We start from the raw sequence: 13,769 nt of genomic DNA on the forward strand, positions 1-13,769 counted from the left end.
ATATCATATCTGATAAGTAGCCTATAAGAAGCGTCTCTTTTTTATACAAAGCGCCACCTAGCGTGCATATTTAACTATTTCATGCGCAATTATAGACAGGCATCTCGAAAGTCGCCAATAGGGGTCCTAGTTAGCTTGGTTAGAAGTCTTAACAGCTCAAAACTAGTCTGTTTCGTTTTCTTAAAGTGACTTAGTAAGTTTAGCACGCTTTTGTGCACACACGAAGCTCATTAGATACAAAATAGCCTCCTGTATATAAGTTATATTATTTACTTCTAGAAAAAATGTAAATATAGAAGCGTAATTTGTCGATGTTGTTACTGTTAGCTAACTGAGTCCGTGCTGCTCTCATCTTTCCAGATGAAGAGATGGACGGTTATCCCGGTGTCACTGGGGGGGATTCTACACAACAACAAGAAAGACATTACTACCTGTTATCTGAACTGCAAACACTGGTCAAAGGCTTGCCGAGGTATCGTTACTTCCTCCACCGGCTTTAGAATATTGCTGTGATATGAAGGGGCACCTTTTTAAAGCTGTGTAACTGATCTCTAGATGATTTATTTCTTGTTTTGCTTTTTCCTCCGTGGTTAGCTCCTTTCAGCAGCGCCTGTCTTACAACACGCTGAGTGACCTTGCTCTAGCCCTTATAGACGGGACGGTATATGAGATTGTCCAGGGCCTGCTGGATATACAGCATCTGACAGAGAAGAATCTCTACAATCAGAGACAGAAGCTGCACTGCGAACACCAAGGTTTGTGGACTGCTGAACAGGAAACGCACAGGACACGTCCCCTGTTCCAGCTTAGCTGGTTTTCATCTTGTCTGATGATGTTTGACAACTTTTCAACCACATTCCACAGAAAACGACTCCTGCGTAGTCCAGAGATGTTATCATAAAATACCATATACCTATAAAATGCAACACTGTTGTAAAAAGGACACATAACTAATGCTGTAGCAAATTAATCTATTTATACTACAGGCCTCTATACTATGAAGCAGGATTTTGTCTTATTCTGGTTACTTAAGTGTTTTTTTGTGTTGGTTGCAAACATCTTTTCAACATTGTTATTCTATAAACATTAATGTGTCCTAAAATAGAGCACCAATTTGTACTTAGAGAGCTTATATCAAATTTATGCAGACTAAGCCTAAATTCTCTTTTTATATTTATTCTTTTCTCTTAGACCATGTCTTTTAAATATTAATTTAATGAAGAACTTAATTATAATCCATCAGAGTTGTTACATTGATAATTCTGTTAACTCACACAGTGTGCATTTTTGCCTGCTTTCTTTCTTGGCTAAAATAGACTAAACATCTTTAATATGACTGCTCTTTTCCAGCTCTTTTTCAGTTTACTCCTATAATCCTATATTACTTTACAGTGCATTTCCCCATACTGCTGTGTTGCTTTCAGTCTGAATTGTGTGTTTAACCTGGTCATAGTTTTACAATTAGTCATTCTGTCGCCAGTACACTTATCAATTCGTGTGATCAGTCAGATGGCACCAACTTTCATGTTAATGCACAGAGCAAATAATGCATTAGTGAGTTGATAACAACATTCACGACTGATTATCTTGATTGCCAGTGTTAGGGTAAGAGCAGCCAGAGAACAGAAAGATACCCTGGGTATGTTGAACTCACTTCATAGTACAGAAAAACTATGACAGAAGTTAAAAATGACAAAACATTTAAAACCAATATTAGTATTTGTGGGATTATTACCCTTAATTTTAGAAAATATATGTATATAAAAAATTTATATATTAAACATAAAGTCAAAGATAAAGAGGGGTTCGAACTCAGATTAGAGCCACTACTCCTTCAGATTGAAAAGAGCCAGTTAATGTGGTTCGGCCTCCTGGGTGAGGTGTTCCTGGCATGTCCTACTGGGAGGAGGCCCCATGCAGACCCAGGATATTCTGGAGTCTCAGCTGGCAAGGGAACACTTTGGTGTTCCTTTGGAAAAGCTGTAGGAGGTGGCCAGGGAGAGGGAGGTCTGGGCTTCGCTGCTTAGGCTGTTGCCTCCTATCGATGGATGGATGGATATTTTTATACACATACCACTTGATAAATTCAAACACACTATTAATGAGGTATTCCACCAAACATTAAACACATGCAAGACAGCACCTCTGTAAACTCACAAACTGTGGGTTTGTGGGTTCACAAAAAACTCACTAAGCATACAAACTAGCATAAATATAGTGATGGTTTGATGAAGTCCTGTGTGGAATCTTTCAGTTGCTTCACCAAAGGGCAAATGACACTAAGCCCTGTTCAAAAGCTCAAGTGCTGACATCTGCTGGTCATTCAATGTACAGCAGCCCTGCTGTGATAATACATGTGGGCTACATAACAGTCGATATATAAATGTAATGATGTATCAATGCAAAATACCTACATGAGGTCCTGTGTGTGCGTATGTATGTGTAGAGAGAGAGAGAATACCTCTAACTAACCATGCTCTCTGAGATTAATGTAAGATGTATGTTATTATTGGGAGATATGATATCGCCTTTTTCCCTAATGTGCTTACAATCTCCTTGCAAGTTTGTGATGATCCTCAGAATCACCCCAGATCCAGTTCACGCAAAAAAAAAATTAAAAAAATTCCTGCGTCTTTTCAACAGCTTGAATCACATAATGAGACACTCACGTCACATCAGAGAAATGGGCCCTCGTTTATCTTTGGTCATGTGATATTCTGAAGAGTGGTACAGGCCTTGACATGGGCTTCATTTGGACACACCTCCTTAGTCGACACAGGCCTCCAGGCTTCAGTTTCAGACATACCAGCCCTACAGAAATGAGAAAAGGTTGAGAAAAAATGATCCTATAAGTGTTGTATTTGTAATAGGGCTGCCATGATTAGTCGACTAGTAACGATTACGTCGACTATTAAAATCGTCGACAACTAATTTAATAGTCGACTCGTCGTTTGAAGCTTTGTAAGATCCCAAACGACGCAGGAATAAGTAGAAGTATTTAAGAGTGTAATAACGGACTGAAGCAGAAGATGGCAGCACTGCATGTACAAGGATGCCAGCTGCCGTTAAACCTCGAAGAAGAAGAAGAAGAAGCTGTGTCCCAGAATTTGTAGCGCGGCCCTGCTCAGTTGTCAACAATGGCGGCAGCTAGTTAGTTTTTATGTTACTCATATTATTTTTTCTGGGTCACAAAATAAACGTTTATGTATTTTCAGGCGAGAATGTTACCAAATATCTGCTCAGTTTATCAAGACACCACATATTTTCAAAAGTGCTCCGACGTGGGTAACAGACGTCTCACCAGCTCGATAGCAAGCCGGGGTTCAAGGCTCACTAGAGCCTGTGAGAACACCGGACTCCCGGCAAATCGTTTTCAAACCCACTGCTGTCTTTCGCTACTCAGGTTAAACATGTAATATAAGTCACTTAGATAACTTAAAAATGTTACTGTTTGGTATTTTTAGTATTTTATTTATTCCTGAGTAAATCGGTTTGGCTGAGATTAAATTTATAGTTTTTACACAGCTGAATAAACGTCAAGCAGACAACTGATTATCAGAAGTGTGAGATGCGGAGAATATACTCCGGTGTCCTGTTATATTTTAGATAGCAATGAGCAACGGCTGAGTTTATTAAACTCCACCGAAACAATCTGCAAATGTCATTAAAATTTAATAAACTATCATCTTGTCTTTATTTTTAGTTAGCACATATCTTAAACACTTAAAGCTGTAAGCTAATGATAGTTATATAAGAGCAGATGCATGCTGGTGCAATAAGATGTAGGTTTTACGTCCAATAGATGCATGGTCTGATTAGTCGACTAATCGCAAAAATAATCGGTGACTAGTCGACTATCAAAATAATCGTTTGTGGCAGCCCTAATTTGTAAAGAACTCTTGCTACAGATGTCCAACAATGAGTGAATGACACGCACCAAACCATGGCCATAGGCGAGGCTTATGTTACTTATGAAAACACAAAGCATCTATCAGGTGAAAATATGTAGGCTAGTTCATACAAATTGGAATAATTTATTTCCATGAGGTCGACTGCACTTGTGATGCAGCTCAATTTTAGGTCTGTTTTAAGGGATCAGCAGGTCGTCATCTGAAGATAATGACGTGGATTTGGCATGAACTGTTCATGTCAACCCTTGCCTCATACGTCTTTCCTCATGTTGTACATTTTCCATTGTTATACCTCTGACCTGTCTTCCCCATGTGATGTTGTAATGTATGAATGGTCGGAAGGGTAAGATGGCACTGGCAAAGGTCGGCAGCCTTAACCCAACAAATTTTCCACTCGTGGGACTAATAAAGGTTATCTTATCTTATCTTATGACCTATGCTGCTATTACACAATGACAAAACTGCAGACAGTGACTTCAGGAACATAGAGAGGGAAATATATAAAGAGTTGTCACCTGTTCACAGGAACACCATTTAAACTGGAACGCCCGCCATTCCTGTTGTCTGGTATTTGTTGATTAACATCACTAACTTCCCCTGAAATTCACCGGTGCGGCAGGTATTACAGTTGCTTCTTGGGAAAGGAAACCTTAATCTGTTGATTAACTGGTTCTCTTTTGTGTTCAGCACTCAAACAAGACCTTGCACGAAAACACAAAGATGCCCTGCAGTCATGTAAGTCTCACAACCTTGTGCTGCTCAAGGCAAACCAACAAGCCGAGCTAGAGGTAAGCACTGAAATTCTAACATCTCTGCTTACTGAATGGTATTGCTCTATGCTTTTAGTTTACAGCTTTGTGTTGTTGTATCAGGCTCTGGACGTTCGTGTGCGAGAGGAACAAAAAATGATGGATAAGAAGATCGTAGCAGAAATGGATCAAAAAGTGATAGACCAGCAAAACACGCTCGAGAAAGCAGGAGTCCCTGGGTTTTACATCACTACTAATCCTCAGGTTAGTTAGCTAATGACTAAAATGTATACTGAGCCCTCAAATACAGGTGGAGCTGTACTTTGTGACAGAGCAGAAGGCTGACACTAGCTGCTCTTCAAACTCTGTGTGTTTCAGGAGCTGACAATGCAGATGAACCTACTTGAATTGATGCTTAAGCTTCAACAGAAGGAGTCTCAATCTGGACTTCTATGAGGAGGATGATAGAGCAACCTATTTGTGCCAAACAAAACTGAGAAAAATTGGTCACAATCCAGTAACCGTGATCTGCCCCTGGGGTCGGCGAACATACAACACTCCTGTCTTCTAAGAAGTGGCAATTTCAGACGCATGCTCCGAGTGCTCTAATCATCAGTGTCATGTGGAAAAAAGCTGCTTTCGAAGTATTGAAGTGAGACGTTGCAAGACACAGTGAAGCGGTAGCAGGCTGTCATAGCTTAAATATCACAGCCTGTAAGAAATTAAGAAGGTGTTTTGTTATTAATCATTTAAACGGGTTTACCAGCCCTGACATGGGGACACGAGAGCCCCCCGAGACGCATTAATTCAACACTTGAAGTCAAAGGAGAAGTTTTGCTGATTTATGTGGACAGAGAAGTAACTCTGAGCAACAACGTATTGCTTTCTGTCAAGAAAATTAGTTATTTGATGTTTCTTTATGATATTTATTTAAAATGCGTAAATAGAAACACGCTTTGAAGTGTTGTCAGTTTGACTGTTCTGTTTTTTTAAGCAACTTTATTTGAGCATTACTGTAATAGTTCCTACACTGTCATGTGTTTTTGTGGCTGTTCTGTTTGTTTCAATTATTTTGTATTATTGGAGAAATATATTCATGGTTATTATAACTGAATACATGAATAACGTAATCCATGAATAAATAAAAGTGCAGCCTAGCAGAATTAATGATTGCCTTAAGTTGGTTTTTTTTTATTGTTATTTTTTTGTTAGTTTTGTTTTTTGTCCTAAGGTCTAACATCAACTATCATCCATCATGTTATGATGCTGTATCAAGGTTTCATTTTAATGTTAACTACACACTCAGTATGCGACCATGGTAACAAACTGTATACAGGCAACAACAACAAAAAATGCCTACACAAACAAAAAATGATACACACATTTTGAGAGGAGCTCAAAAGGAAAAAAAGATACCAGAATAGGGACGATACCCCCAGTTTTTTCCTTTATTTCCAGTTCCCCCATTCTCATGGATCAGACGCTTAATCATACAGTTTTATTTGAATTTTCAGCTTTTTCAGTTGTGTTTTACTGGCTACATACATGCACATAGTAAATTTATCTGTCATGTAACCATAGGGACCCCCACCCCCCCCCCCGGGAACCCTGTGGATTGAAAAATGGGTGGAGCCCAGCGGGGAACCCCTTTCAGCTGGAGCTGCGCCTTTAAGAAGCAGTCAGTCAGGGCAGTGCATGTTAGTTTTATTCGACTGTGCACCTTCTGCTCCATCACCAGACGATGTACGCCGGTAACTCGCCACAGCTCAGGACCCGCAGCAGCACCGATGACGCATCTTGAACAGCGACGGTAAAGCAATCGTTGACTTTTTTTTTTTTAATGGCATTGCGGTCGTTTATCATTACAAACGAAGCGTGGATCAGAAACTCACACCTATCTGTGGAAAGTGTGATGTAGCGCCGCATTTCGTCCACATCCAGGAGAGAGGCAGGGCGATGCACTGGTGTGATCCTCTCTCTGCCTGCGTTTCCATTTTGTTCTAAATTATTAATTTGGCATTTAAAAGGACGCACATTCAATCATCCGCCTGATCTTATTTCTGTTATTTGATGGTGGATAAGCACGCTTTTATACGTGTAATGTAAACGGCTGTGGTTGTAGTAGACAGCGGTCTTATTTGTAGAGGGGAATAAAGCGTTACGTAATTATAATGGAGGCATCCTGTTGTCGCCATATGCCGATCGAGGCCAGGAGTCGGATGTTGCACCGCCCAGAGCGATAGGAGAAATATCTGGAAGTACTGAAACAAAGACTAAATATATCAAAATAATCTGTAAATTTTTTTTCTTGCTCTCTTTTCCAACTCTGTTTGATGTTGTAATTTTACACATCAGTGATACCTTTTAGATGACGTGGACTGGCCCACCGTGTTAAGAGGGTAGTGCCACTCACTATAGACTCTTGGTTTAAAGGAGAAAAACATGAAAGCAAATTAAAAGGTAAAGATTTAAAGATATTACAAACATCTGGCTGGTGATCCTGGTTATCAGCTGGTATGAGATCTAAAGCATTTTGTTTTTATTGTAGAGCATAGGGTGACAAAATGTTGTGTATAAAAATGTAAGAAACTGAAGTTTGACTTCATGTATGTAGCTTTTTTTTTGTCCAGTATCTCTATGACCCTTCTGTGATTGGGAGCAGGACCTATATTCAGATATGTTATGATTTTAAGCTGTATAAATGAAGATATTGTCAAATGTAAATGCAGGACCTTAAAAATCTCTATAGATAATATTTTTCAAGGACATGGACATCATTTCTTTAAAGGTACAGCTTGAAAGAGAACTTTGCGTCCAAAGTGGCATTGCACACATAGTATGCATCAGCTGATTTGTGAAAAATACATATTTAGTCACGAAATGCAAATTGCTTTTTTACAGGTCCTCTTCATAAGCAGGTAATGGATCCAGTGTGACTGCTGCGCCACTATCCTGCCCAGCTGGCCTGCCTAACCCTTTAGCTATGGCAACCTGTCCGAGAGGCTGTGCGCCAGCGGTGCGCCTTTGTCAGAAACTGAACCGCCTCAAGACACTAGAAGATGACATGATGGCCACGTCCCTCAAACGCTGCCTCTCCACCCTGGACCTGACACTGATGGGTGTCGGTGGAATGGTGGGCTCTGGCTTGTATGTTCTGACAGGAACGGTGGCCAAAGACACAGCCGGGCCCGCTGTCATCATATCTTTCGTCTTCGCAGGTATAGCTTCCTTATTGGCTGCCTTTTGCTACGCTGAGTTCGGAGCGCGCATCCCCAAAACGGGATCCGCCTACATGTTTACTTATGTCTCTGTGGGGGAGTTGTGGGCCTTTCTCATTGGCTGGAATGTGATTCTGGAGAACATGATCGGTGGGGCTGCGGTGGCTCGTGCCTGGAGCGGCTATCTAGACTCAATTTTTAACCACGCCATCCAGAATTTCACAGAGACGCACATTATGCAGTGGAACGTTCCCTTCCTCGCGCATTACCCTGACCTGCTCGCGGCAGGAATTCTGGTGGTTGCCTCATTTTTCATTTCCTTTGGCGTCCAAGTGTCCTCTTACCTCAACCACATCTTCTCCACCGTTAGTATGGGGGTTATTGTTTTCATCCTGGTCTTTGGCTTTGTGCTCGCTGAGCCAGCCAATTGGAGCCAGGAGCAAGGGGGCTTTGCACCTTACGGCATGTCGGGAATACTGGCAGGTTCGGCTACATGTTTCTATGCATTTGTGGGCTTTGATGTAATTGCTTCCTCAAGTGAGGAGGCAAAGAATCCACAGAAGGCCGTTCCTATCGCCACTGCTATCTCCCTTGGATTGGCAGCAACAGCCTACATCCTGGTCTCCACAGTGCTTACGCTGATGGTACCCTGGCATACACTGGACCCCAACTCAGCTCTGGCAGATGCCTTTTTCCGCCGTGGTTATAGTTGGGCTGGAATTGTTGTGGCAGTCGGTTCCATATGTGGTGAGTTTGATTTAAATGCTTGTTGGTGCATTGTGTTTACCAGGTGTATTGATTTATCAGTGCCATATTTTGACTTGTGTCCTCTTTGTTCCACTTTCTAGCCATGAACACTGTGCTGCTCTGTAATCTCTTCTCCCTCCCTCGGATTGTGTATGCCATGGCAGAGGACGGATTGTTCTTCTCCATTTTTGCAAGAGTCAATCCCATCACCAAGGTTCCTGTTAATGCTATTCTGGTGTTTGGAATCCTCATGGCCACCATGGCTCTCATCTTTGACCTGGAGGCCTTGGTTCAGTTCTTGTCCATCGGAACTCTCCTGGCTTACACCTTCGTGGCAGCGAGTGTTATCGTGCTGCGCTTCCAGCCCGAGAAAACCAGCTCCAAGGGAACGCCTTCTACATCTCCTATCCCCAACAACGAGCCTTCTCCTGCCCCCTTGGAATCTCAGACCATATCTGAGGACAGCGAGGAGCCAAAGCAGTACGAGTCCTTCTCAGACAAACTCCAGTTGGTAGAAAGGCAGAAGCAAAAAGAGAGGCGTGGCGTGGGGCAGCTGAAGGCGTGCTGGGAGCCGTACCTGGACAGGCTGCTGGGGGACTGTGAGCCCGGTGAAGTGGTGGCCTTCTGTGTGCTCACTTTGATAGTGAGCTCGGTGTCCCTCTGTGTTGTGCTAGAATTTGGAAAGAAACAGCTGCAGCTGCCATTGTGGAGCTTCACAATGCTTCTGGTGATTTTTAGCTTAGCCTACATTCTCAGCCTTGCTATTATATGGGTCCATGAGCCACAAAGAAACAACAAAACATTCCAGGTGAGCTTTTATAGACATTCTCAAGTCTATATTAAAAAGAAGGAAAAACTGTACTGCTTAGAGACTGACAGAGTGTTTATTTTTATATAGGTACCTCTGGTTCCATTGACTCCAGGTGCCAGTATCCTCTTTAATGTATTCCTCATGATGAAGCTCAGCCTTCTAACCTGGATTCGATTCACTGTGTGGATTGCCATAGGTAAGAGGACATCAGAACTTATGCAGAAAATATTGGGGCCACTAAAAGATTTCAGTATATTCCTCCAAAAATATATATTTTTGCCCAACTTAAACTTTGGGCAAATAGATTTACTTTTACACAGCCGGCTCATGCAACTATCTATCCGCACAAACAGTGGCCGTCTGTGTTATCTCAGGAAGTAGTTTGAATACGCTACCATAAAACATCTGCCTTTTGTTTCAGGTGAACTTAATGCAACCTACCCAAGTTTTACAATAAAAGGCTGGTAATAAAAGATCTTCTGTTCTCTTAGGAAGCAGAAAACTTTTTATTATCAGTCCTCTGCAGATGTAGGCGCTGGACAAACAGCTTTTTGATGTCCGTCTGTCAGTGGGAATCACTTGGGAAGCGTAATTAGCTGTATTAGCTTAAGGCTTCTCTGGGCCACTAAACTGTTTAAACTTCCCTGTCACACTGTTGCAAGTTAACAAGATACACACATGTGGGATATTACTGTTGACAGGGCTTCTGGCTAAATTCTCACTCCCTTGAGGCAGGAATGGATACTTATCTCCCATAATGTAATTATGGAGTGTTTTTTTTTTTTTTTTTTAAATTTAACTCAAAAGTACTCTTTTGCTAAAGTACTATTCATAATATTAGGCTATTTATCATTACTGGTTCACTGATGTAACTATTACATCAGAGGAAAAGCAGAATGGCAGAAGTCAACTTTTCAATCCGCTCCCTTTACTTACAGTTGGAGAAATACTTATTTGAATCCCTGCAGAATTTCTAAGTTTGATCACTTAAACAGTATCTCATTTTTATGCTTTGTCCAGAAAAAGAACACATTACACAAAACTTGTAAATTGATTTGTGTGTCATTGCGTGTTATACAAAGTTATACAAAAATTGCTACAGAGACTGTAACAGGCTGTAAACACAATCTTTTTGGCTGTTGATAATAGGTCTCTAAGGAGATTGGCATACTTTACTCAAAGGAGAGCTAGCCTCAAGTGGCCATTTGAGAAACTGCAGTTCTCGACATTTCTGAACTGGCCTCATTTTTCACAATCAGAAGTTGCAAGTGCATTAAAAACTAAGTGAAAGCTACCCCTCAAAACTAATAATAGTTGCATTAACTTTAGCTCTGTGTGGTGTTAACTGCACAGAGCATTGCTAACAATCACTTATGTGGCCAAATGATTGTAAACCTTTATACAGTAAACTTTCAGATCTTTTATACAGTCACTGATGTGACGACTTTGAATGTAACAACCTGCAGGCTTTGCATTTGAGCGTACATTAGCATGCTGACTGTAGTATTTGTCTTAAAATGCCATTTTGCCATCAGCAGTCCTATAAGCAAGCCTGGCCATCTAAGATGGACGATAACTACAATGTCACATCTAGTAGATTGGCTACACTCAAGTAGATTAAATAATAAATTTCTCTCATACGTACACCTTCATCTTCTGCATCAAACACAAGGACAAAAAAAGAGCCATTTTGTAGCTGTGTGCTGTTATGTAGAGTCAAATTCTTGCTCTAGCTTTTTTTCCATTTTGTCTCTCGCGCAGGTCTTTTTGTGTATTTCGGTTACGGGATCTGGCACAGCAAGGAGGGAATACGGGAGCTGCAGCCCAAAGACATGGCCGCACGCTATGTGGTGCTACCCAGCGGCAGCCTGGTAGAGACAGTGCAGTCCGTTCAGCCCGATAGTCAGCTGGACACCTCAGCGCACCACATCGACAGCCCCGCTGCCTCAGCAGCCGAGGAGTGCAACAGAAAGAGATAATGTGTGACCAGTCGTAATCATTAAAACTGCCCGGTGTGTTGTCGCCCAGTCATATGCTGTACTATAACTAGTGTACTATCTGCATTTCACTCCCTTTAGCATGTGACAGGCTATACTCGTTGCTCTGCAAATGTATGCACACCACAGTCTGGGGGATGCACTCCTTCTGTCTTATTGTGAAGCCTATTTGTATATCTTGTAATTTTCAAATGTACAGTAGAGAGCTTTATTACTGTCCTGCAAACATTAAGCATCAAAATTGTGTTACATGCCCTAAGACCAGCTCTTTTCTTGCAACCTTGCCAGTTTGTCAGATTCCACATATATGGTGCTTTCTTTGTGACAAACAGTGGAGTTGTTTTTTTGTTTTTTTTAATGTTACCACAGCAGTGGAGGTGCAAAACCAATGTCTCTTCTTTTTGCTAACAAAGTAGAATATCATTTAATTCAGTTAATGCATTGTTTCCTGTTTGTTGTAATTTGAACAAAGAAAAGCACAGAGTTCAGTTTTTTCCTTTATCAGATTGAGATTCTTCTCCCCAGAACCGGCTTTTGCTATTTGGTAATATATAGACTTCCCCAAGTATTTTTCTTTAGGACAAAGTATTTAATCCTATAATATAAGTAATATTCTATGTATTTATTTTTCGATTTTTACTATTTATACTATTATTTTACATTAGCTTAGCCATTCTTGTCTCTGTTATTTTTGTGTGTCACTCATAAATTTTGCATGTACTTCTATTGGTCTATAATCAGTAATTAGCTGGTTGAACACTTCAGTTGTTCTGTTAAATCTCCTAAATCTCATCCCATGACCCACTTCTTTCTTTCGTGTCACTGATCTTGCACTCTGAGTCTTTTTCTCATCCACCTTTTAGTCAGCAGCCCCTTTCACTTCTCCCCCTGTCAGCATGAGATTATGTAACAAAGCACACCGATTGTTGAGACAAGCTGGGAAAATGTCGATATATTAATATCAGTGGAAACCTATCAAACGGGAGTCTTCACACACAAATACTGCAGTCACTGGTCGTTACGTTAAATTGGGATCTGCACCACTCCCCCGAGGGCCTCCATAATCCCGGCAGATTTACTGCGGTCCCTGTCGCCAGTCTGCAGCTTGACCTAGATTAGGGAAAGTCGCATATGTGAGAGCGCTCACATCAGATGGATAGCATTCCCACAGTTTACACTTGTGTCAATAATTGAATTTAAGTGAGCTTTTATTTCTCAATCACATATGTTACTCTGTGTATTTAAAAAACAAGTTTATTCTGATTTTATTCTTTTCAGTTTATGTTTGCATGTGTTACACAAGAAACCAATGGCCTTAAACATGTTGTAGTCAATGTATACTGATGTCCAAAGCGAAAACACTCAGTCTGAATGGTTCAGTTATTTATTTGTCTGATGGAGAGAAACTGTTATACTGCACACCATGCTTTGAATTATTAAACCAAAACACAAACATAGGTAAGAATGTACACTAGGAGGCATTTGGCATAGTTTTAAAAAAGGAGTCAGGTTCAAGAGAATTTTGTACAACTTTGCACAGTTTGCAATCTACTGTCTTGTAATTTTGTGTCAGTGTTCTGCTTTTAATGTCAGCCCGGTAATAGATATTCATACTGTGGTGCTTTTTTAAGCTGAACGTTCTCACAGTTATAAATGGTCCAAATCTTTTCTTACTTCTGAGTAGTATTGTACTCTGTTCTCTGCACAAGTCTCAAATCTTCTTCTTATCAAGTCTGTTGTGGTGAATGTCTATGTAAAATGCAAAAGACTAAAAAATAAATGTTTTGAAGCAGCATTTACAAAAAAAAAAATACTGTGCAGAGTTTGATTTCAGTCTCTTAGAGAATCACATCCATGTAGTATTCACATCCTTTTGTTGTTTATAATAATCATAATAATACATTTTATTTGTAGCCGCCTTTCTAAAACCCAAGGTCACTGTACAGAGCATACAAGATAAACAGTAAAAGGATAAACAGGTATTATACAACAATTGCAGTCAATGTTAAAAAGAGTAGGCTAGTTTCAACAGATGAGGGTTTAAACATCTATTCAGGGTTTTGATTTTTGACTTGAATAAGAGAAGAGAGTCAGTATTCCGGAGGATATGAATTCCAAAGTTGGGAAGCAGAGTGGCTGAAATCTCTGTTCCCCATAGTGGTGAAACAGGCAGAGGGAACAATAAGGTGAATGGCGGATGAAGACCTAAGGGAACGAGTGGGGCCAGGTTATGGATACATTTGAAAGTGAAAAGCAATATTTAGAAAGAGAATCTACAGGCAGCCAGTGAAGCTGTCGAAGAACAGGTTGATGTGCTTTCTGGATGGTGTGCAAGT

General features: G+C 40.7%; 2 protein-coding genes across 2 annotated transcripts; both read left to right on the forward strand.

Moving 5' to 3' along the window:
• The first annotated feature begins 110 nt into the window (after positions 1-110).
• Positions 111-5,827, forward strand: dgcr6 (DiGeorge syndrome critical region gene 6). The gene is made up of 6 exons (XM_080893811.1): positions 111-193; positions 361-472; positions 595-755; positions 4,599-4,699; positions 4,784-4,924; positions 5,039-5,827. Exons 2-6 carry the CDS (start codon positions 369-371, stop codon positions 5,114-5,116), a joined length of 585 nt encoding a protein of 194 aa, XP_080749937.1. The 5' UTR covers positions 111-193; positions 361-368; the 3' UTR covers positions 5,117-5,827.
• A 491-nt stretch (positions 5,828-6,318) lies between these two features.
• On the forward strand, positions 6,319-13,222 carry slc7a4 (solute carrier family 7 member 4). Its single transcript, XM_080895160.1, has 5 exons — positions 6,319-6,470; positions 7,562-8,625; positions 8,727-9,433; positions 9,524-9,632; positions 11,198-13,222. The coding sequence occupies exons 2-5, from the start codon at positions 7,644-7,646 to the stop codon at positions 11,413-11,415; spliced, it is 2,016 nt and encodes a 671-aa protein (XP_080751286.1). The 5' UTR covers positions 6,319-6,470; positions 7,562-7,643; the 3' UTR covers positions 11,416-13,222.
• The last annotated feature ends 547 nt before the right edge of the window (positions 13,223-13,769 follow it).

The sequence above is a fragment of the Rhamphochromis sp. 'chilingali' genome (genome assembly GCF_963969265.1).
Source record: "Rhamphochromis sp. 'chilingali' genome assembly, chromosome: 10".
Taxonomy (NCBI): domain Eukaryota; kingdom Metazoa; phylum Chordata; class Actinopteri; order Cichliformes; family Cichlidae; genus Rhamphochromis; species Rhamphochromis sp. 'chilingali'.